Genomic DNA, 24,771 nt, shown 5'->3' with positions numbered 1-24,771 from the left:
TATACATAGGCAGTAGCAATACAACATTACGAAGGTTGCTTTTGATCAAAGCCACTTGGCTTCGGAATGTCACAAGTCCCTGTCCCTCAGGAACACGGAACACTGCCATAACGGAACTCCTCTGTTCTCTGGCCCATTATCAACATTTTTGTTGCTAACAGGCAGACAACCACTAACTGCCACATAACCTCCATGGCAGAGAACAAAAAACAAACTGACCAGCTACTACCACATTCTAGCGTATGCTAACTGTTGGTTTCTGTGTTTTGCGATATCAAATATGTAATTGCTTCTTAAAATCTTAAATCTCCAACTGAATAATGTACACTTGGCTATAACGTTTATAGCACTAGCATGCTATCTCACCTACGCTCAAGCGAGGAAGTGCTGGAATTGTGGCCTTGACCTTTCCCAAGAATAACAGTTAGCACGGCAACTAATCTCAGGAAAGTGAGTAAATTTGCCAGTGACAGCTATGTATACTTTCTGATAAATTTATTTGCAGGAGTATATAATTTGATTTGGTGCGAGAGTTAGCGCTGAACGTTCCCAGACCATCCACAGTTGCCAAACATGATCAAGGGGTCCAATTTCCACAGGCCTAAATTTTGTTAGTCATATTTGATTAAGAAAATGTCATTACTCACACATCAATCGAGTAAGGCCTAAAAACTTAACGATGGCTAACTCAGGTGGTTGGTGCTAACTTCACCATACTTTGTAAACCACCATGCATCAGGAGCAACTGTAGGATTCTGATACTGGACAGTTTTCAGGAACATCTGCCCTATAAAGGGTAGCGGCCGCTTTTCTTGCCACTGCTATCATGTAACATGTCTTTAAACATGCTCTCAAACATGGAGTGAAAGAGACATCTGCAGTCAAAGCCTCCATTCATATCCCATCTCAGCTATGATTAAAAGAGCCTCTCAGGCTAAGCAACACGGCCAATTGCCTAATTACCACAATCATGTGTTAAGTCATGTCGCCAAGTGGTTACTTGACTTATAACCTCACACTTGAACACACTTTCACATATGTTTAGCCTCTTTAAGAAATTTTGATTTCAGATCAAAAAATGTTGAATTCAACCAACCACGTGGGCAAAGAAAAAAAGACACACACACACACACGCAAGAGCATTTTGGTCAGAAGTGTATTAAATTAATCACTTTCATTACTTTAACAAGCACAATTTACAGTCAAAAAACAGGCTATGGTCCATTGATGCCTTAGATAAGCAGGTAATTAATACATTAATCATTTGTTACACAAGGGCACAAAACTTCAAAAACTGCACCTTTGTTAGGTGGTGTTTGCATTGGTTGACGCTTCAAATGTTGCTGTACACGACTGCGTTACGTCTCTTCACAACGTCAGAGACGTGAAAAGTCTGGCCTGTTACTGTTGTGTGCGCTGATACAGAGCTATTTAAACAACCAAGTCAGCATTTCCTCTAGAAATTTAGAAGCTCCTAATGGTCCAAATTATAACTGAACACAGGTTAGAATATATATAAAGTAAGAACATATCAAAGATCTCAAAATCCAGAGCTGCATTGGTAAATGTGGTTTTTATTTTGCCCAAAACATTGTTTTTTTGTTTTTAACCCAGATTCACTTCATTTTATTCAAAGCAGGGCGTGCACCACGATGCATCGTGCTTTTTTTTGGGAGACCTGTGAGGTCAGGAAGTGGAATCACAGCACAGTTTCTGTGGAGCATTAGGAAACGCTTCAGTACGTTATCAGGGAAACACTGTTGGACAGGTCAGAGCAAAACACCTGGGGAGAGCCCACCTGAAGACGCCCCGCTAGGATCTGAGGCCAATAAATAAAAATGTATCGAGGTGACATCATGTTGTAATTAGAAACGATGAACAGTGAGCAGTTTAAAGTACAGATTCCATATGACACTTAAATCCTCTACAGACTAAATGTATTTGTTGTGAAAAGACACAGGATTTACATGACAGATGACTGATCGAAAAGAAATGATTTCATTAGACTTTTTCTGTAAACTGAATTTGATTTAGGAAACAAACTACCCCCGAGACACGGGGGCCCATCTCCAATGAGTCGTCCATTTTGTTGCATAATGTCATTTGATCCGGAGTTCTTTTATAGCTGACAGATTTCTTTTTTACAGTCCAGAGGGAGGAGCAGAAATGAAAACCTTCAATCGTAACTTTGTGACGGCCAGGGTTATATCCAATTCAGAGGTATAAAAAGATCGAATTCCTGGGAGGAATAACTGAGCACGGCATTTCTCAAGACGGCTGGAATGTTGACTACATTTAAGCCCCGGTCCTGGCTAACTCGCCTGACCTCTCCTTTCACAAAGCAGATGAAAGCAGAGGCCGAGGAGGAGCTGTGCAATGTAAGCCCGGATGGGGCCAGAAGGTAGTTATGCACTATACTGAACCATGGAGAAATTCTTCATGGCATTATCCAGTGCAACTCCAGCCTCCTGCATCTCAAACCTGTGGGAAACACCAAGGACAGGAATGAGTTCTCTCCAAATTCTTCATACATCTGCTTTGCTGGCATGCTGACACGGACCAGACCTACCAGTCAGAGGTGGAGACCGTGTAATAGACGGGCAGCTGGAGGGAATTGAAATCCTCCAAGCCACAGGCTCCCATGTTTGGGAATAGAAGCCAGTCTCCGACACTGAGCTCAGGGAGGAGGCAGCGCTCCACCACATGATCCAACTGGTCCAAGGATGGACCCCACAAGCTGCTGGGGTACAGCGCCTCCTCAGCAGAAAGCACATGCTGGACAGAAGAAACAAAGAAGCGTTACTGATTGGACTTTTCTTCACAGCAGTGGCAAGCTAAATAAGGAATACGCCACCCACGGACATTTCCTCTATCGTCAAGTCATCTCCAACCACGTGGAAGCCACAAAGCACTTTTGCAACAAGTTAATATAGGAATGCAGTCACAGGACCCAGCCGGCCTGGGGAGCTGCCGTTTAAACTATCTTACCCTGAAGCCATCGCTCTAGTTTGATCTGCCCCACCAACACAAACCGAGGCGTCGCCATCAGCCGACAGTGACAAACGATTACCAATCTACCAGCATCGCTCTGATATGTACATCAACTACCAACGCGATGGTCTCCATACATGGCCGAGGATTTTCAGTCTCTTCTTGCTGTGCAGACAGAAGACACCACTTTCCCCTATTATCACAGTTGGCTCATTTCATTAGTAAAAACAATCCTGGTTCCTTAGTGCAAAGGTGCTGTGCAGTAGTGGGATGTAAATACCGGTGGCTTTTCATTTATTAGTCTTTCAATGACAGGGGAGATGTGCCCAACCTAAGAGGGAATGCATTTTAACAGACACCCGCGGCCTGTGCCTAAAGATCCTGCAGCTTCAAAAGCCTCGGCTGCATATGAAAAGACCAGGAACCAAATTCAGTCCTCGATTATACATATACTAGCCCAAGTCCGACCCTGCTTCTCTAAATGCGTGACCCATTTCCATATTGAAAAGAGAAGCGCCATCTGATGCTTCAGGAGCGTGTGAACGGGGCTGAATCGGGATGATCCACTGACCTTGTGCACTGATGGGGCAGAGATGGAATTTCCCAGCAGCTTGCAGCTGAATGGGCCATAAACACCTTCATTCATGTAGTACAGGAACTCGGTACCTTCATTGTTCTCACCTGTATGAAAACACCAGGTCAGAAATCCAGAAATGGAGTATTTTGTGATGGATCAAAGAAAAGCATTGAGTCAGAGAAATCACCTTGAGCCAAGTTGTCCCAGTGGTGGTTCACCATCTTTTTGCCGATGACAGCGATGGCCAGACAGAAAGCCGAGGCCACGTAGAAGTTCCCTGGTTGGGCCAACACCTGCACACCAGACAGTGGGCTGAAGTACGCGTCTAGCAGAGGCTTGAGTGCAGACTCCACCTGCGGTCACATAGAATAGGCTTTAGAATGTTTTAAAAACAAAATTCTGTTCAATTTTGGATATTCAGATATTGAATTATTTTGAAATAAAAGCCTACACTTAAAATATCAAAAATAGAGGCAGGCCCAGTATGTATGGTCATGCATTGCGTAATTAATGATCAAAGAAGAGAATAAAATGCAAAAAAACTGCTAAATAAAACTGACACTCTGTTAGTGATATTACCACTTTCAGAGGAAAAACATACAAGAACCACAAGACAAGCTGAAACCATACCTGTCTGAGCTGGAACTCTGAACCAGTAAATCCACTACCAATATCCAGAAGGTTCATGTTAAAGCCCAGATCCACCTAAACAGCAACATTAAACAAATAGTCCCAAAGAAAGTCCAATCAGATCATGAACCTAAAGGAAATCTGGCACAAAGTCATAATTTTAGAACCCCAATCTGTTGACATACCCCCATGTCAAACACACAGCGAGCATCTGACAGCACGTGGGTGTAGGCCTCTTGCAGGTCTTGGCAGGAGCTGGGAATGTGGAAGGACACACCCACCACCTGGAGTTCCAGTTCCTTGGCTGCTTCAAGCAGGTGTCGAGCGCTCTTCAGAGAGAAGCCGAAGGTCATGCTGGTCTCTGCGGCATGGGCTTGGGTGGACAACTGCAGCAGTAACCTAATAGCAATCAAAACAGGAATGAGACGCCAACTTAAAGGCACATTCTACCCAAAGATATGAGACACCCAATTTACCTGCAATCAAAAGGTACAGGGTGAAAGAACTTTAAAAAAAAAAAGTAATAGCGCTCAAAAATCCTTACTTTGCATTTGGGTGCAGGCGGGAAATCTTGATCAGCTCGGCCTTGTTTTCACACACAAGGTGTTGAATGTTGTTCTTGGCTGCATACTTGATGTGCGCCTGCTGCTTGCAAACACCTGACAAGATGATGGCTTCCGGTGGAACACCGTGTTCCAGCACCAAACTCATTTCAGCCTAGGTATAAAAAACTGAAATTAACAGTGTCTAAACCCCGAAACACAGCGAACAAAAAAAGCAACAAATCTGTTGCATAACTGGAAAAGGTAAGAGTTAATCTGAAAAGCAATTAAATGAGTGACTGTAATTGTGCTAAAAGTACTTTCATAACAGGATGAAGCACTGTGCAGCATGTGTTAATGATTACTTGATTGTAGGAAGTTAAAAATGTACCTTGTTGACACAAACAAAGCCCAGACCCAGGGAGGCCAGCACCTCAATTACAGCAGGGCTACTGTTGCACTTGACTGGGAAATAGGGCTGCAGCAGTGGCGAGATGCTCTGCCAGCACACATGCTGACGCATCAGCGCACCCAGGTCTCCCACCACAAAGGCAGTCTTATCCACCTGATAGGCATGGGGGGAAAAAATGTCAGGGGGGAACAACAGGTACATCCAAATTTGATCAAGAGAAGATAATTTGGGTAATATTTCACTGGAACCTGATTTTAAAAAGTTGTTGCCAAACTGACCAGAGTCTGTTCACAGATGTGTCCATCAATTACATCTTCAAGAGTTACTCCTCCCTCAAGGAGTTCAATAGTGTAGTTGGGTTTGTCAGTGAGTCCTTTCATCTCAACCGTATTCCGCTAAGCCGACAATCATAAAGAACGAGTTCAAAAGTCACGACTGAGCCAAAGGGGTCCTGCCGGTATGCAACAAACTGGAAAAGAGAGGAGAGAAGGGCCGTTAACTGCCAGGGATTTTACATTGATTTGAGCACGTAACTTAGTGCCATTTTGTTCTTGGATACAATTATGAACCTGGTTACATTAATTGAAATTTGAACATCTTCAATAAAGCGTGAAGATGGGGGCATCACAAAATGTCACTTTTCTTAATCGACATAAGAGATATTATTACAAACGCAATAACTTTGACTCCTAATTTAAAAAGACATTGAAAATGATTTTGCACATTTGCCCAAATGACACTGAAAACACCCTATGTACTAAAACACATCAACGTTGCACAACGCCAGTTTGTTAACCAAAACACTGATCCTGGACTTTGGCATAGTTGTGTGCATTTCTGAAGAGCGAGCCGTGCACAAGGAACTCTGTGTGACTTACATGGACAAGTCAGGAGATGGACCTGTCCCACTATCAGCTAGGATCCCAAGGCGGCTCAGCGTTGAAGTCAAAGTGCTCCCTGTAAAGAGCCGCCCCTAGGCCCACCGGATAGCGCTCATACACCTGTGCAGAGACTGGGGAGCCCTGAAATACAAAAGACACACAAATCATTATTTATCTAACAACAGAAATCATATGGATAGATGATCACAAGCTGACAAATAGCGTGTCAAAGGTTGTCACTACCAACCCATCGTTATAAAGTTATACACAAGTACATCCACACAGTTGCTGCCGGAGCACAAACTTTAATGGATCAATATGTTTGGCAACTTCTGTTGACGTGTCTTAAGTTTAAACGCCGTTAAATACGTATTGTTTGATTTATGGCTGAGCTATTACGTCACGAGTACCTCTTTTAAACCTTAATACTTAATATCGACAAACCTTTCCAGGTGTTCTAGTAGAAACGACGTCTCCAGCTGACAGGTTATATCATTGCTATATACGCCACCGTAAGAATGTGTGTGTTTTAAATGTAAAAAGAATTTAAAAATAAAAAACATGGACATTGATATATGAAACGCCATGGTAGCCACACACAGAACAGCTAATGTTAGGCAAGACGAATGTAGCATGTCGAAGGAACACGTTAGCAACATTGCTGTATTTTGATAATAAACCCACCAAACTCGGCTCTAAAATAAGATGCACGTAAACCCCAGAATGAGACAACCACGTAGCTTTAAAATCCGCGCATATTTTTATTAACAGCACGTCATAAAATACTGGAATCATTCAATCGCGCCGTTATGTGCGGCAAAGACTAACCCGCCATGTTACGTCCGCCTGCTGAACCCAAGGAACTCGACCCGTGCATTGCGTTTTACTTACGTGAGATAACGGCCAGAATGTTTTGGAAAATCGTCTTCTCTTTTTCGGCGGAATTTTTAAAGAGTAGTGGGGACAACAATATAAGAAAGAAGACGGCCCGTTTTTGCCATATGTTCAGTTAAGCGGACAAGTGTCGCTGGATTCACGTCGTCGTCTTCTTCTTCTTCTTCTTCGGCTGATGGGTGGAGAACTACTGAGCCGTGAGGGGAAGTGGAGAAGGCAACCAACGGATAGTGGGCGGGGCCATGTCGCTACTTCCGCCAATGAGCTTTCACAAATCCTGTGCGCTCACACCAAATATGTATTTCCGGGTGGACACAGACGGACCGATAAGTCTCTGGCGTTACGTAACCGTAAACTTTCCATTGATGGATAACTTGCTCTCACAAGCGAGAACATACAGAAGACAGCTGAGATGTAGCTGTTACTCTAGGCTATTTCACATAGTACACTTACAGGGAAGTGGTAATAAGTTGTTAGCTGCACTGACACCCACGATCGTGATTGAATCCCATGAAAGCAGCTATTTTGCCAGGGTTTGCAACAGATTAAACACTGACTTCTGCTGGATATACATTCCTCAGTATTTTGTGACATTTGTTTATTTGTATTATGGAATTGTGCTTTTATTTTACCTCTTTAGGGTCATATGCATTTTCTGCCACTTCAGAATTCCTCTTCTTTTTTATTTACTGTAAAGTTTAGGTATTTGAGTGTACGAAAAATACATTTTCAGCTTCTTTAATGAAAACTGCTTTCATGTTGTTTTGCTTGCAAAGGCAAGCACTGATCTTCACACCACATTTTGTCAAGTAAATAAAAAACAAAATCATATGGCCTTACCCAGTGCTTTATAAAATAGCACAGTCATTTAAAATGCTGAAATGTTTCCATAGCTGTCTGAAAATCAGTGTATTACTGAAATTTAGGTGAGCAAATATGTATTGTCAGTAAGGTCCAAGTCATTTCGTGCCCTGGAATACACCAGCAGTCATTGGTCCGTGAAGGCAGCATTACACTATGCGCATGCGCAAAACGAAGGTCCTGATCAGCTGACCAAGTTAGCCTGTCGTTTGTAGGACCATTGAGTCAAAAAAAATCCAACAACCTATTACTGAAATTATTATTAGATGAATGGATGCTGCAAATATTTAATTGAATTAAATCGCTTTTGCCAGGTGTCGGAGTCGTTAATCCCGTTGGTGAGTACGATATTATACCGATTGTTGTAGTCGTGACATTGTGAGATGGCAATGCAAACAAGCTGTTGTCTCAAGCAAGCTAACAGGGAATTTAACCACTCGTTGCAATCAGTTTATTTTGTTGCCTCTTCGTATTTTTAGTCAACAGAAAGAAAATCAAACCTAACGAGAAGCCACGGTAGATCCGCGTCCGTAATAATGAACGCAGAGCTAGAATTTAGTATTCAATTCTTTTCGAGAACAGAAACTGGTCATGTGACAGTCATTCGTCAGACATGGACATGTGAGTGTCCACACTCATGATTAATGTCCATCCACAGATACAGAAATGTCTAAATTAGAAAAAGGGACAACTGGGTATTTCAGTGGGAAAAGTACCCCTCATGTAAAAAATAAATATGAACACTGTAAACTTTTTGGAATTGGTAGTAGCTCATTTTTTTTATTTAGATATGCACAATGTTGACTAATGTAAAACAACATAATTTCTATTATTGGCCTTTGAGGTTTTAAAATTAAAGTGACATATTACTAATCTGTACATGGAAAAAGTATAACTTTGCCATATATTTAATAGTACATTTTCTTTTGTTCAGCAGTGCTTAAAGTCTATATTTCAGCGTGAAGATATAAGATATATTTTGGTCAGATAACAATCAGCCCTCTATTTTGTTTACTTTTGGATAGTTTTCACGTGTTATTAGATCTAAATAAGATTGTGTTGCCGCTGTACAGCCGTCTCAATCCTCCTTTTGTCACCACACCGTCAGTGATTTCTTCACATCAAAGTGGAAAAAGCTTCTTCCCAGCAGCCATGACAGAATTCTGGTTAATCTCTGCTCCTGGAGAGAAGACATGTCAGCAGACCTGGGACAAGCTGATGATGGCCACCACACGATCCAACAACCTTTCTGTTAACAACAAGTTCAACATCCCTGATCTTAAGGTGAATCATCCTCTGTTTGATGGTAACCACAGGGAATCCCTGCTCAATGTTTTGATGTGTCCCGTTTTCATTTTAGGTTGGGACACTGGATGTGTTAGTAGGGCTCTCAGATGAACTGGCTAAACTGGATGCATTTGTGGAAAGGTAACTTTATGAACTGTCAACATCTGCATCCATTTGGTTGCTGTAAGATTCTATGAGGGATAAAATGTCCGTCGTGAGGGACGTGAGCACCTAGAACCCTCTCTTTACTCTGCTTTCTTTTTCAGTGTGGTGAAGAAAGTGGCTCAGTACATGGCTGATGTTCTAGAGGACAGCCGAGACAAAGTCCAGGAGAACCTCCTTGCTAACGGAGGTTATCAGTATCATTCCTCCCTGTGTTTACCAAGCTACGAGTTTCAATGTTAATTGTGTAGACAGCTTTCGTAAATACTAATGCGCATTCTTGGTCTGTGTTTACAGTTGACCTGGTTACTTATATTACCAGATTTCAGTGGGACATGGCCAAATATCCAATTAAGCAGTCACTGAAAAACATCTCTGAAATCATCTCCAAGGTATTTATAGCATGTCTATGCATAAACACGCATGCATTCCTCCACTATTTCGCCGGCTTCTCTGCTTTTAATTGATATTTTATCTGGTTATCTCTTCTTTTTTTTAGCAAGCCTCTCAGATCGACTGTGACCTGAAGGCCAGAGCTTCGGCCTACAACAACTTAAAGGGAAACCTGCAGAACCTGGAGAGGAAAAATGCGTGAGTTATGGGAATACTTCCACATGATGGATAGAATCTCTTGGATCTGTTGTGTTTTATCTACTTCCTGTATGCTCGCTTGCATTTTAATACAGAACATCAGAAAATTCTTCCTTCCAGAACATAGATGCGTGATATTGGGTGTATGCAGCTCCATGTGCTATAAAAATAGGCCTTATGCATTACTAGCTCTGAACACTTGTATCTTTAGGGGGAGCTTGTTGACCCGGAGTTTGGCAGATATAGTGAAGAAAGAGGACTTTGTGCTGGACTCAGAGTACCTGATTACCATGCTGGTGGTCGTCCCAAAGTAAGTCGTTTTTTAAAAAGACATTCAAATTAATAATAGTGCAACAGCTCAGCAGCAGAAGTGTATTTTCTTAATAAATAAACTAAACTAATCAGACTCATCATAAACTTTATTATTCCTCCGCCATAGAACAAATTACGCGGACTGGCAGAAGACGTATGAAACCCTGGCAGAAATGGTGGTGCCACGGTCCACTAAGTAAGGATTACTCCATCTTCACATTTGTTACATTTAGGATTAATCAACCATACAGGGGGCGCTCAGGTTATATAGTCTTTGGCTGATGTTATGAGGATCATTTTGATTTGTACGTTTTTTTCCTGCGTAGTGCGGTCTTGACATGGGAAGTTTCCAGTGCAAATTTTCCAGAAAACCTTCCATGGCTATTATTCACACATGACCCTTTCCATATAAAATGCTGGGATAGGCTGCATGTGTGAATGGGGCCTTTGTATTGGAAGGCCGATAAATCCACTCTTTTGGAAGGATAATATTTATGCTGTTTACGGACATTGTGATTAAAGTAACCTTATTAAATTAAAATATCTTTTCCACTGCTCTGTAAACAAAAAAGGGTGTCCATCAGAGGGGGGAGGGGGGGGGATCCAAAACCACAAAGAAGCTTCTGCTGTTGCAGAAGTTTGATGGTAGCCTCCTCATTCTCGCTGGATCTGAAAATCACCATTTCAAACATGAATCACGAGGGTGGCAGCGCTGTGATGAGTGGGTGTTTTGCTGCAGGAGCCACTGGAGGACTTCCCAAATTGCCAGTGGTATCAGAAAGAAGGAAATTTAAGTTATAAAAGTCTCCAGAGAGGAAACTTTAAAGCTTGGTTGCAAATTTTAAACTTAGATTCATGCACTTCAGAGTCCCAGCAGATTTCTCTGACGTCTCTAGCTGTGTGTAATATTACTCCTCAGTTATTATCAGTCACTTTTGTAATGTAAAATGCCAAATAAATTCCATTCTTGAAATTGGAAGGTGTTCAGGGCACATTTAACTATTAGAATCTGTATTTCACTAGATGTCGCCAAATCATACACATTGGTTCTTCAACATAAAACCGGTGGACACTGAATATTGTGCATGTTACATTGCTATTGTTTATACGTTTCATGATCCAAAGGTTAAAAGGTCAAGGAAAGGACCCAGCCTAAAATAGCCCTGAGAATATTCTGATAAGCACTGTTGTTTTGGTAAAAATGATGTATTTAAAAAAAGCATATCTATGTTTTTTCTTTTGCCGTGATGACATTTTTTCCTCTTATCTTTGTGGCTACAATTAAAAGTACTTTATGCTTGACCTGTTAAAAGATTGGAAAATTATACCCATCTTTATGCAAAGCAGTTGACCTTTTTACTAACGTGACAAGATGAGTTGAGGCGTGATGTCTGCTCAGTGCAGTGTGGCAGCCTAGCAACCTGTAGCTCTGTCAGACGTATGGACCTCATGTGTCACATTATCACATTATTATGTGGACATTATCTCTATGCGGGAAATATTTTTGGCCAGTGCAGCAAGGCCAGAGACAATTTCTTTCTTATTTTAGATTTTCGTTTTTTCTTTGTTTCACATTCATCCCATATCGTCCCCATTAAATGTGTGTTTTTGACGCCTGGTCTCACGTCTCCACCAGGCTGCTGTTCGAAGACAACGACAGCGGCCTGTTCAGTGTCACGCTCTTCAGGAAGGCTATAGACGACTTCAGGCACCAGGCCAGAGAAAACAAGTAAAGTGATATTTTATTTAATATTTAAAGGGATGGAAATGCTATTTATTTCCCTGCTCTGTTTGTTTGTCTTGTTGGCCTGTCCTGCCATAATTAGCAGTGTCACGTAATGATTGACGCATGCTTCCTGCTGGAGATTTAACTACAATGCAACGCGCTTGTTAGGCTCTGAAAAGTATTCCATAATAAACACGATATCCCCGGCCCTTGTCCGCCTCTCCAATTAGCACTCCAGCGGGATCTCTTTGTCTGCGCGTTTAGACAGCTCGTTTCATATGTGTGTGTGCTTCAGCGTGTCTGTTGATCTCTGTCTCTAGGTTCATGGTGCGTGATTTCCAGTACAATGAGGTGGAGATGAAAGCAGACAAAGAGGAGATGACACGTTTGTCCACAGACAAGAAGAAGCAGTTTGTATGTGTGCTTTTTAATCTGTTTTAAATGTAGCTCCTATTTTAAGGAGAATGCAGCAGTCGTTGCTAATGATTTTAAAACTTCTGTCTCTGCAGGGGCCTTTGGTTCGATGGTTGAAGGTGAATTTCAGCGAAGCCTTCATAGCGTGGATTCATATAAAAGCACTGCGCGTCTTTGTCGAGTCCGTGTTAAGGTGAGCCAGCCTGGGAAGAGGAGAATGCTGGTGTTCCTCACATTTAAGATATTTATCGCTGCTTTCCTTTCTTGTGCGTGTCAGATACGGGCTGCCAGTGAACTTCCAGGCTATGCTGCTTCAGCCCCACAAGAAGAACATGAAGAAGCTGAGGGAGGTGCTGTATGAACTGTACAAACACCTGGACAGCAGCGCTGCCATCATTGATGTAAGTCGGAAGCAGAACCGCTCAGTTCTGCAGGAACACACTGCGATTACCTTCCGTGTCTCGTGCTTCCACTGCCGGGGGGATGGTGATACAGGTTAAAGTCAATGTCTATGTTGTAGGGTTCCAAATGGTAATAAAGTTTTCACTATAATCGGTGCGTCAAGGTTTTTCACTATAGAGACACCTTCTATGAAGTTCGAAAAGTCCAGTCTGTAGGGGACTGGGCTGAGAAGCGAAGGGTTCACGGTTCGAGAAAAAGTCATCAACATTTCTCATATTTGAATATATCACTTAATCATCTGCCGGCCCTCCTGCTGCCTCATTTACCTGCCAACAGTAGAATAATCAGTGTTTTCCTCTTAAAGCACTGGTTATACTGGTTGTAATTCTAATTCTCTCTTGTGTCTGCAGGCCTCCATGGACATCCCAGGACTGAATCTGAGCCAGCAAGAGTATTACCCGTACGTTTACTACAAGGTCGACTGTAACTTACTGGACTTTAAAGTCTAGATGATTGCTGCTGCAGATGACGTGACGTCCTCACAGACCCAAGCTTTATTTTTTTCCATTCCCTACTTCTGCTGTTTTTAAACCATCCGCTTCTTCCTGTTTTCCTTTTTCCATTTCTCTTTAAATCCTTGTCTCCTCGGGAACAAACGTTCCTGACCAATGAAGTTGTTGATCTCTTCGTGTTTTTAGATGTGAATCCATCACATTCCTTCTCCACCACACACGACTCGTGCTCATTCTTTTCTGCAAAGAAAATCCATTTTATCATTTTTTTCCCCTTTTGACTTTATTTAAAGTAACAGAAGTGGTTCCAGTTTTGGGATTGAAAGGGGAGAAAAATCTGTTTCTTATATATAATATTTATTGAAAGCCTTGAAAATCAGTGACCACGTTTCTGTTTGTCCGTTTTTGAAAGTGACGTGATTTTTAGCTCCATATAAAAGAGTCCATGTGTAGATGTTGAGCGTCAGGTCCTTGAGCTGTAACGCTGTGAAATACTGCGACATTTCACTGCAAAAAGAAGCAATACATCTTCTGACTGTGCTCGTATATATTTAGAGAACCCGTAAAAATCAATAGGTTGATGTGCAAATACTGTCTGAAAACAACATCCTATGTAAATTAAATGTGAATAAAATGGATATTCTATGTGAATCATGCTGGACTTTTGCTTTGTTATGTAAAAACCCCCCGTAGCAGAGTTGTAAAGAGATGATTATTATTGGTCAATAAATAGAATCATTGGATCAAATCTAGAAATATGAATATATTGAGTTCCTTTTGGTATATACTTAAAATAAACTTTCAATATTATTGCTTTCTAACATTGCTAAATTATCATGTGGCATTAATTAGTAATTGAATCCTTGTGAGATAAAGTTACAGTGCTGTAAAGTGTTCGCCACCCTTGAAGCCCCTTCACACCCCCATGACGCACATGTCTGTGATGCGCGCAGATCAGCTGTTGTCTGTGAGCCTCCTCTTCCTCCCTCCTCCTCCTCCAGCATCAGCAGCAGCGGTGGGAGGAGGGGGGGAGGAGGGGGGCGGAGGGCTGGAGCAAACACGGATGTAGCCGCGAACACGGATGTAGCTGCAGCGGCGATCCGAGCAGGATGCTGCGGCTGTAGGGAGCCCAACCGAGCCGTGTCGAGGTGCGCCTGCCTCCACCTGGATGCTTTTCCAGATGGGTTGTGGAGGGAGTCGGGCAGACGCTATCATCGAGCCGAGGTACCATGAGAGCTGGACCAGGGAAACCGAATCGACGTGGCTCACAAACACGGACGTAGAGGCATCCTTCGCAAACGGTAAGAGCTGTTTTTTTTTATCTTCTTTTCGCAGCACACGTTCGATGCTGCAGATTTGCTCAAATAACGCCGATGATATTCAGAGGAAAAGGCAGCTGTCAACTTCCTGCGTCCTCTCCATCACCATCCAGTGCAGAGTGCACAACAGCCCGTGTGTGTTTCAAGTGTCGGTGAACTGTGGTTTATAAGGTAAAGCTTTGGAGAGCAGTCTGAGGGAGAAGAGGATGGTGACCACCGGCACCCAGTGCGGGAAGCAGCCGCTCACATCCTCCAGCTCCAACCCCCAGAGGAGACCAAGGCGATCTCTGACTGAGGTGGGTGAAGCCAGGTTTTAGGAGATGTGCTTACACACGATACTGCAGGAAATATTAATATGCTTATATATTCTAGGTGGACAGGTCAGACTGAGTAAAATATGGGTTTAATTGAGTTGAGGGTACAGGCGGCGGATGGAAAAAGTAGTCCCAATCCATATGATATACTGTAAAGCTAAAATTAAGCCAATTAGATAATAAAAATGATCTGATGTTAAAAAAAATTTACTGTCAAAGGGGTCTTAAAGATGTATTAATGCATGGCCTACTATTAGTTCTTAGGATATAGGATCTTTTGGGTCGATTAAGGTCACACTTCTGCCTCTTAATTTTAGAATAATTTATGGCGTCATGACCGTTAAGGGAGAAAATTTGGCACTTACAAGAATTTAGAGATTTTGGGAGATTTTTGAGAATTCTGAGATAAAATAGAATAAAATAAAATAACTATTCTGAACGAATTGGATTTTTATTTTAAGTTAATCGTACTCGGGGGTAAAGAGTGAAATTCAGTCTAAAACCATTTTGTTCCCTGTTCGCTTTAGGCTTTTACAACTCCATCCTGCATCCATACAGCTTTATTTTTTTAATGTTGAGCTGAAAATCGAGCTTCAGCTGAGTCAGGGCTCATCTGACACCTCTGCCCACTCACTCTCTGTCCCCTGTTCTGGCATTTAAATGACACACTCGTTACAACAACAACAAAAAAAGCAAAATCTCACATCGTTTCACAGCAAACCACCCGTGACTCTAAACGGAGGGCATCAAAGGAGGCTGGCGCTGTGTCTAAGGACGTCCAGACCGTCGGGCTGAGCGCCGCTGGAGATCCCGAACCGATGGAATGTGTCTGAGCAGAGATGGACACAAGCCAAGACTGTGCCGAGGAGGTGATAGACGACCAGAGCTGTGCGCTGTTCAGCAGAAGATGGGAATCTACTGGAAAAACCCGTGGATGCTGTTTGCTTTTGACTTTGGCGAGCACCTGCATATGTTTCCTGCCCAAACGTCTTGGGATGCTGCATCTTTTTGTGCCATTGCAAATGCATGCCTGAAGCTGAACGTGGCTCCAGAACCGTGTTCTCAAACTCCACAGGGCTTTCCCTACGGCATGTGCTATACTGTGATATGCCAATTTTAAGAAGAGCAGAAACGAAGGAGTCATTATCTGCACTGTGTGCGTGTGTGGTGCGCGTGTGGGCCCTCCATGATGAACCTGCTTAATAATTGTGCAAGTACTGTATATGCATTCAATTGTATATAATCACTAGTACGGGAGCCAATTACCTCAGTTTGTGTGGTTTTAAGACCCTAAAGTGCTGTTTAGAAATGGAGATTTAGAGGTTTGCAGCTAGAAGAGCTGCAGGAAGACTGTATTTTCCAGCCTTCGCAAGATAAAGAGTTTAACACACCTGCTTGTGCCTACAATTTGTCTTCATCGGAACCCTCCAATGGTGTATGTTTATGTTCAGTTTACAAGGACGGTGTTTCATTCGCGTGTTGTTTTGCATGTACAAAACAGTATGGGTTTGTTTTAGTGTTTGTGACAATCCAGCCACACATTGCGAGAAGATGGCCGTACATAAATATTGCCTGTGTGGAACACATCGAAACAGATGAACTGCACTAAAAGTAAATTCAAGAGGTGATTCAGGTTTGTTCTACGTCAGATTATTATTTGACCAGCAGATGGCACCATAGACATGCTTTACTAATGGAATACGTCAGTATTAATTATTCATTTTCCGGCATTTTCCTTATGAATGGCGTATTGAGGGCTTATATACGGACCACAGCAACATCTTTAAAAACCCACTGAACATAAGAACTTCCTGTGAATACTTCCGGATATTGGAGGGCAAAGCTGTTGGTGGCAATGTTTGACCTCACATTTCTGCTTGTGAAACCTGTTGCTTGTCAGGAGTTGAAATGGGTTACAGCGAGCCTACAGTGGAAAACATTTGAAACCCTGTGATCTGCCACGATTTTCTTGAATGAATTAAAATTGCTATTAAACTGTTGTGGGAGCGATTGTTGTCATTTCTTATGAACAGTGAAACTGCAAACCAAATCCATTTTAAAACACCTTAAACGTAATGTGTAGAGCTATTTCCAAAAAAATATTTTCTAAAAAAAAAAAAGTTGATTTAATAAATGAATTATATTCATTATTACATGCGGACAGTCAGGGATGCACCGCTCATGCGCAAAGGTGAATCTACGCCTTTCAGAGTGAAATCAAAATTCTAATTATTTTAAATTGTTTTATCACTGTCACGCTGAAATAAGCAATCGCATTTGACAATCTTTACCCGTTGTGTGAGCCATAACACATAGAGATGAAACATAAAAAAATATGAATTATTTCTGTATGTATGTTTGGCTCTCACCAGTGTTTTCAGTGTAAATCACCATAGTAATTATACAGAAAATAATCAGCCACCTTCTCTCAGTGTTTCTTTTTTCATCTACTGAAAAACTGCTAAAAACTAAAATCTGTACATTTTCCATCCCTGTGAGACAAGTCCCTATCACAATTAATGTCACCCTCACATGGACATGGAAGAAATTTGCCATCAATCAATCAATCTTTATTTATATAGCATCTGTTACAATTAAAATTGTTTCTAGGCGCTTTCCAGCATCCCAGGGCCTGACCCCCAACAAGCAACAGTGGCAAGGAAAAACTCCCCTTTAACAGGAAGAAACCTTGAGCAGGACCAGGCTCATGTAGGGGGACCCTCCTGCTGATGGGGGGCTGAGTAGAGTAGAGTAGAGTAGAGTAGAGTAGAGTAGAGTAGAGTAGAGTAGAGTAGAGTAGAGTAGAGGAGAGGAGAGGAGAGGAGAGGAGAGGAGAGGAGATTAGAGTACAAGTAGACCAGAATACTGAGAGCGGAGCGGTCTATTGGGCTGATAAGGTGTCACTAGCTCATCCAGGTAGGATGGAGCTAGGCCTCTGAGGGCCTTGTAGGTCAAAAGAAGGGTTTTAAAAATTATTCTAAATTTAATGGGCAGCCGATGAAGAGACGCCAGTACAGGACTTAGGTGATCTCTTTTGTCAATACCTGTCAGAACTCTGGCTGCAGCATTTTGGAATACAATAGTCCAGCCTGGAAGTAACAAAAGCATGGACTAACTTTTCAGCTTCCTGATCTTTGCGATGTTCCTCAGGTGAAAAAAGGCACTTCTAGAGACTAACTTAATGTGTGAGTTGAAGGAGAGATTTTGGTCAAAGGTTACTCCTAGATTCCTCGCAGAGAGACTAGATGTTAATGAGATACCATCTAGAGCAGGCATGGGCAAACTAAGGCCCGGGGGCCACACGCGGCCCGTTAAACGTTTTAATCCGGCCCGCCAAACTTGAAAAATTAAATGAATAAACCTTGTTAATGTTAAATTTTCACTGCAATTCTGGTGTTTTCCCACTAGAAAAAAGACAGTCAGGAGGAGAGTGATGGTGATATCCTGAAGGATAACAGAACTTTCAGTGCTTTAAAATAGAAATGGTTATTAATTTTTTTTAAAAAGGCACATTTTATTCATTTGATTTTAAGTGTTTTAAGACTCATTCCAAAGTCAGATATTTTGTTGTAATGCTTCTCTTCATTTTCATTTGAAATTAAAGCACATGTTTTCTCCATATCCCAAGATGTGTATTTTTTCTCCAATGAGGTGAGGTTACCAAAGCACTCCATCCATCCATCTGCTCCTGGTCCGGCCCCTTTGTCAAATGTTAGAACCCGTTGTGGCCCACGAATCAAAATGTTTGCCCACCCCTGATCTAGAGTGATAATGTGATCTAAAATATCCCTGAGAGGTTCAGGACCAAACACCATGACCTCAGTTTTTCCTGAGTTAAGGAGGAGGAAATTTGAAGACATCCAGGACTTTATGTCTTTAAGACAGGTCTGAAGCTTCACTAACTTCTCTGTCTCCTCGGGTTTCATGGATAAATAGAGCTGAGTGTCATCAGCATAACAATGAAGATTTATCCCATGCTGCCGAATAATGTTCCCTAAGCGAAGCATGTACAATGTGAAGAGGATTGGTCCAAGTACAGAACCTTGAGGAACTCCATGGCTAACCCTACTGTATGAAGAGGGAACACCATGGACATGAGCAAACTGGTATCTATCAGATAAATATGATCTAAACCAGTCTAGTGCTGTCCCTTTAATCCCAATCACATGTTCCAGTCTCTGTAACAGGATGCTGTGATCCACTGTATCAAAAGCAGTACTGAGGTCCAGCAGAACCAGCATAGAGACCAGTCCATGATCTGAAGCTATAAGATCATTAGTAACTTTAAGAAGTCCTGTTTCTGTGCTGTGATGAGCTCTAAAGCCTGACTGAAACATCTCAAACAGACTGTTCCTCTGCAGGTGCTCCAGTAACTGAGTCACCACAACCTTCTCAAGAACTTTAGAGATAAAAGGAAGGTTGGATATTGGCCTATAATTTGCTAACACATCAGGATCCAGTGATGGTTTTTTAAGCAACGGCTTAATCACTGCCACCTTGTAGGACCGGGGTACATAACCTGTCACTAAAGAACCATTGCTCTGGTCCATAATAGAGCTGCCTATTAATTAGTAAAATATCCTTCAACAGGTGTGTTGGGATGGGATCTAAAAGACACGTGGTGTACTTGGATTTATGAATTAGTGAAGATGCCTCAGAAAAATATATAGGAGTGAAGGAGTTTAAGGGCTCGTTGGAGAACCTGTATGTTCCCACAGTCAGCACATCTGGTGATGGTCCAGTTGTTGGAATGGCCTGGTTAGCTTTCTCTCTGATAGCTAGAACTTTATCAGTGAAGAAGCTCATGAAGTCTTCACCACTAAGGGAAGAAGGGATACGTGGTTGTTGCACCTTCAGCCACAGATTCGACCTCGGCAGGGCTAAGATTATAATGATTTATCCTTGGGGAAAAACACAGTGGTCCTGGGATCAGCACAGGGATCACTTCCTTAAACTTAGCTACAGCATTATCTGAAAGACATCTGCTATAGTAAGACTGTGCTCTGAGCATAGAAGAATCCTTAATCATAAATGTAAAAGTGATCAAAGAATGATCAGACAGGAGTGGGTTCTGAGGGAGCACTGACACATGTTCTACCTCAACACCATAAGTCAGAACTAGATCTAGGGTGTGATTGAATTTATGAGTTGGTTGGTACATCTCCTGGAGGAAACCAACTGACTCAAGTAATGAAATGAAGCCATAACGTCTATATGTATATTAAAGTCTCCAATAATAATGACTTTATCTGTTCTGAGGACCAAGTCAGATAAGAAATCAGAGAACTCAGACAGGAACTCTGAATGTGGCCCAGCAGGGGGCCGATATACAACTACAAACAGAAGTGGCCTTTCTGTCCTCCAGTTCAGATGGGTGATGCCAAGAGTCAGGCTTTCAAATGAACTGGAGCCATGTTTTGGTCTAGGATTAATTAATAACTTGGAGTGATAGATCGCTGCCACTCCTCCTCCTCGACCAGTAACACGAGGAATATGATAATTAAGATGGGTAGGAGGAGTAGATTCATTTAAGCTAACATACTCCTCCTCCTGAAGCCAGGTCTCAGTAAGACAAAATAAATCAATGTGATGATCCACTATCAGGTCGTGCACTACCAGAGATTTACACAAAAGAAATCTAATATTTAACAGTCCACACTTAATTGTGCTGTTAGTGTATTCTATTTGTGCTTTGGTATTAATTTTAATAAGATTTTGGTGATTGACCGCTCCCCTGCTCTGTGCTTGGTGAACTATTAACCGTGGAACAGAGACTACCTCTATAGAGTTAAATATGTTATTGTTGGTGGATGAGGGTTCTATGGAAGCAGCAGAGAGGTGTGTAAGACTACAACTCTGCATTCTGGTCTGGACCCTGGATTGTCAGGTCACTTTGGGTCTAATAAAATTAGCCAAGTTACTAGAAATGAGAGAGGTACCATCCCGTGTGGGATGGACACCGCCTCACCTAATCAGACCAGGTTTTCCCCAAAAACTGTTCCAATTGTCTATAAAGGCCACCTGGTTTTCGGGGCACCACGATGACAGCGAGCGACAAAGTGACGACATGAGACTAAACATTTCTTTGCTGGCCAGACAGTTGAGGGGACCAGAGAATGCTATGGAGTCCGATATTGTTTTTGCATAATCACAGTCCAGTGAAGGGCATGTGCTCCTCTCTTCTCCACTTAACAATGTTGCTGCTCTCTCTCTCCTGCCACTGAGCGGCTGACGTTAATATGACACCATGATCCATTAAACGCTACATTTAACCCATATGTACCCTTAAGTTTTGCCCATAAAACCTTTAAAACCAAAACCAATACCAACCAATAAATCAAAATAGGAGCATTTATTTACAATACAGCCTTGGTTTAAGATGAGTGGGATTTGAGATTTGGATTTTCCCTCCATTTTGTCATTTTCCATTGAAGTCTATGAGGAGAGGAGAGTCTACTATCACACAAACTACAGTTTTCTATTGTTAAACCTACCAGTACTTTATAAAATGACAAAGGGTGACAGAGGGGTTGTGGGTAAAGGGATATCATGTCTTTGATCTTTGAACATGTCTGATATTTGAGACAAATATATTTTAATAAAAGCCCATTTTATAGACTTTGAGCTTTGGTATGAAAGGACAGAGTTTAACATTGGTAATTTTTATGCAGTATTTGTAAGGATTGGGGTAATACAGAAACTGGTCGACAATTTGAATTACATGTTTGCCAGAAGGTTTTAAGATAGGAATAACTTTGGCTGTTTTATTCTGCTTGGAAATATTCTGGTTTGTAGAGTCATAACAAACATACTACTCAGCACTACACAAAAGATGGCACACTGGTAAGTTTTGATCAATTTAATTATTTGGCAAGGAAATTTACATTAGCTAAAAATAAATGTCTGGCCTTGTAGAAATTGCAGGTTGTTGACAAAATGGTGGACCTGATTGACGTTCTCTGTAATGATTATTTTAGTGTCTGAGTATTGGACAAGTTATATTTTTATTATATATCCTTCTCCATGCACAAAAAATCATGACAATGCATACACACGAAGCGTGGTGAAAATTTGATATTGTTGTTTGGAAATGAGCATGAAATAATTTTATTTTGAGAATAGAGTGACCGCAGATATAGGTAGACAAAATTGGCAGACAAGATCTACAAAAATGTAATCGTAACCCATGTCCCCAAATCAACCGGAAGTCCCGTACATCCCTTTTATTGCTGTTCTACTGCAGCTTTATGAGTGAAGCGGCTCATAAAGTTTCTGCGACAAAACTAGAAATTATGGGTTATTTTAATGGTGTAAGGGGAGAAATAGCAGGTATCGTATATCTTTGGATACAGTTGTTAGGGTGGCTTAGTCCTTTGGTAAATGGGGCACTGTGCAGTGAGGGGAAGCTTAAGGTGATACTGAAGACGACCTTAATAAATTGCCTGTTATGCTTGGTATTTAATAATGACTCCAACTTGTCATGGGATCAGTGTTTCCCTAGAGTTTCTGTACTCCATTTTGATTTTTAAAGGAAGACTTTTCTTAATCTTTTTTCTTCTCTCTTCTAACATAGCTACCAACATTGGTGTCCATATCCCTCCGCATACGAGCAGAACATAGTGGAAATTGGAAGCATCCTCTATTCCAGACAAACCAATTATCTGGTGCAGTCCATTCTGGGAGAGGGTGCATTTGGCAAAGTAGTCAAATGTATAAGGTTGAGAGACAACAAGACTGTGGCAGTCAAAGTCATGAAGAAAGAGGAACATTACTATGATTGTGTAGAGCAGGAAGTATGTAATAACAACTTTTGTTCCTATTTGCCCCTGTATGTGGTTTAATTAAGGTGAACCTTGACATTTGTCTCCTTAGATACAAGCCCTGCTAAGGCTTCAAAGACTGGATGCAGAAAAATGCAACATTGTCCAGATTCACGCAGCCTTTTTTGACAGAGGGTATTTCTGCTTCGTCTTCGAGTACCTGGACAAAAGTCTATTTGACTACATGGCGGAGAACAATTTTCGTCCTCTGCCTCTAAACGCAATCAGATCTATTGTCCAACAGGTACATCTCACTGCACTTCCTTTTTTATTAATAGCCCTTTGATCTAATGTTGAAAAAGTATTCTGAAAGTGTTTTATTCGCTTTAAGCTTGCAATTGCACTTCAATCGCTGAGGAGCGTGGGACTGACTCACTGTGATATAAAGCTGGACAATATTATGTTAGTGGACCATGAAAAGCAGCCTTTCAGAGTCAAACTTATTGACTTTGGAATTGCCACTGTTGCCTCCACTGTACCACAGGGCTCAGTTATACAGGTCCTCTGTTGCAGGTAATTATTTTTACAAATGTTTAAAATCATGGAAATCTATAAATAACCAATTGTAAAAAGCAAACTTACACCCTTTTATAGGTCTCCAGAGGTCCTTCTGGGTCTTCCATTGACAGAGGCTGTCGACATGTGGTCTCTGGGCTGTTTGGCTGCCAAGTTACACCTTGGGATTTCGCTGTTTGATGGGGACAATGAGTATGAAATGGTAAGTATATTTGTAGTATTTAGAGTTTACTTCATTCTTTTCTTTGAACTTTTCTGCAACAAACTTTTCTTTGGTAAATATTGTGACGTGGTGTTTTCTTTACCCACAGATGAGAAGCATTGTGGACCTACTAGGTCAACCTCCGAATCGAATGCTGGATGGAGGAATAAATACGAAGCAATACTTTAAGAAATATATGTGCGCAGGGAATCGATCATGGAAACTAAAGGCGTCTGTGGTAGTTTGTCTAAGATATTTCTTACGGACTCTAATTTTTTCCCAAATTAATAGGTAGGAAGGTTTATTTTGTTGTCCTTAACTCCTTTTCTGTTATCTGTTTAGAAATGCCACGGAACAACAGGATATCATTTTCTGGATTCTCTGGATGACATTTTAAGCGTATGTTTTTCCAGTTTTAATTTGTTTTTCACATCAATGTAACAACCCTTTCTCTATAGCATAAACAATATACTGTATTTAGAGGGTAATTAGCTACTTTAAATCATTTTTTTTTTTGTTCCAGGACATCCCTACTAAAGGCAGCGAAAATCTAGGACTTGGTCTTTTTGTTGACATGCTAAAGAAAATGGTTGACCTAGATCCTGCTACGCGTATTACCCCAGCTCAACTATTGCAACATGGTTTTCTGACAAACACTGAGTAAGTCTACACAAAGATCATTCATTTCAGTCCTAAAACCTTTGATTTATACATTTGAAAAAATTGCAGGATCTCAGATAATTTTTTAAGTCATGTATTTGTGTCTTGAAGGGTGGGGACTACCTCTGAAGAGCTAGAGGGTACTGCCAGCAAGGAAAATGGACAAACGTTGCAGTTGCAGTGTGAAAACCGACAGCCGAACCAAGAGAGCCAGTTAAAAACAGGGCAGAAAAGAAATCGTGACTCTAACGATGACGACCCAACTTGTCACGACTCCAAGCGGCCTAAATTTCAGTCAAGGGTGACACCAGTGACGGACACACAGATAAATGATGATAATTTCACCGTTCAGAGGAAGCTGCCTGATGGGAAGGATGGTGAGCCTCATTGCTCCACCTCGATGGCTGTGCCCAGGTTCAGCCAAAAAGCTTTAAAAAGAAGAAGGAAATACACAGGCAGGAAAGGAGAGAAACTGACTCCCTGAACACATATGTTTTGGGGACAGTCCCATCTGGTCTTTCAATCACATATTCACCCTGAATTACAATAAAGGAAGCTGATTTCATTTCAAACATTAGTTTCTGGGGTTTTTTTTCAAGACCATAAAGTGTTTACAGAAAATCAAACAATAAATTGGTGCATTTAAATTAGTATAATTATTTTTTTGGGAACCTATTCCCTTGTTTTGTTGTGCCTGAGGAAAAGTTGACCGATTTTTACGTTGTCCCATTTACTCTGCCTATTGT

General features: G+C 41.5%; 4 protein-coding genes across 5 annotated transcripts; 3 read left to right on the top strand and 1 right to left on the bottom strand.

The window, feature by feature from the left end:
* Positions 1-1,134: 1,134 nt before the first annotated feature.
* On the bottom strand, positions 1,135-7,114 carry azin1b (antizyme inhibitor 1b). The gene is made up of 11 exons (NM_001308260.2): positions 6,925-7,114; positions 6,031-6,174; positions 5,431-5,621; positions 5,132-5,305; positions 4,743-4,915; positions 4,384-4,597; positions 4,199-4,273; positions 3,756-3,921; positions 3,563-3,672; positions 2,570-2,775; positions 1,135-2,481 (listed from the first exon to the last, which is right to left on the bottom strand). Exons 3-11 carry the CDS (start codon positions 5,530-5,532, stop codon positions 2,406-2,408), a joined length of 1,296 nt encoding a protein of 431 aa, NP_001295189.2. The 5' UTR covers positions 5,533-5,621; positions 6,031-6,174; positions 6,925-7,114; the 3' UTR covers positions 1,135-2,405.
* Positions 7,115-7,947: 833 nt separating this feature from the next.
* Positions 7,948-13,845, top strand: LOC101076816 (V-type proton ATPase subunit C 1-A). Of its 2 annotated transcripts, XM_003968937.3 has the most exons (13): positions 7,948-8,126; positions 8,897-9,072; positions 9,149-9,216; positions 9,342-9,427; positions 9,535-9,629; positions 9,737-9,828; positions 10,040-10,138; positions 10,268-10,336; positions 11,777-11,869; positions 12,187-12,280; positions 12,376-12,473; positions 12,558-12,681; positions 13,093-13,231. In XM_003968937.3, exons 2-13 carry the CDS (start codon positions 8,941-8,943, stop codon positions 13,189-13,191), a joined length of 1,149 nt encoding a protein of 382 aa, XP_003968986.1. In that variant the 5' UTR covers positions 7,948-8,126; positions 8,897-8,940; the 3' UTR covers positions 13,192-13,231. The 2 variants fall into 2 exon arrangements, with proteins under 2 accessions (XP_003968986.1, XP_029701326.1); XM_029845466.1 differs by lacking the exon at positions 7,948-8,126 and having other exon boundaries at positions 8,903-9,072; positions 13,093-13,845.
* Positions 13,846-14,231: 386 nt separating this feature from the next.
* Positions 14,232-15,783, top strand: LOC105417138 (brain and acute leukemia cytoplasmic protein). Its single transcript, XM_011608979.2, has 3 exons — positions 14,232-14,495; positions 14,685-14,809; positions 15,544-15,783. The coding sequence occupies exons 1-3, from the start codon at positions 14,363-14,365 to the stop codon at positions 15,658-15,660; spliced, it is 375 nt and encodes a 124-aa protein (XP_011607281.1). The 5' UTR covers positions 14,232-14,362; the 3' UTR covers positions 15,661-15,783.
* Positions 15,784-21,659: 5,876 nt separating this feature from the next.
* LOC115251828 (homeodomain-interacting protein kinase 2-like) lies at positions 21,660-24,571 on the top strand. The gene is made up of 9 exons (XM_029845494.1): positions 21,660-21,670; positions 22,401-22,620; positions 22,700-22,891; positions 22,979-23,160; positions 23,242-23,365; positions 23,475-23,603; positions 23,708-23,764; positions 23,889-24,025; positions 24,137-24,571. The coding sequence occupies exons 1-9, from the start codon at positions 21,660-21,662 to the stop codon at positions 24,507-24,509; spliced, it is 1,425 nt and encodes a 474-aa protein (XP_029701354.1). The 3' UTR covers positions 24,510-24,571.
* The last annotated feature ends 200 nt before the right edge of the window (positions 24,572-24,771 follow it).

Source organism: Takifugu rubripes, chromosome 12, assembly GCF_901000725.2.
Source record: "Takifugu rubripes chromosome 12, fTakRub1.2, whole genome shotgun sequence".
NCBI classification, from domain to species: domain Eukaryota; kingdom Metazoa; phylum Chordata; class Actinopteri; order Tetraodontiformes; family Tetraodontidae; genus Takifugu; species Takifugu rubripes.
The sequence above is the reverse complement of the archived record's forward strand: the minus strand, read 5'-3'. Positions and strand labels throughout refer to the sequence as shown.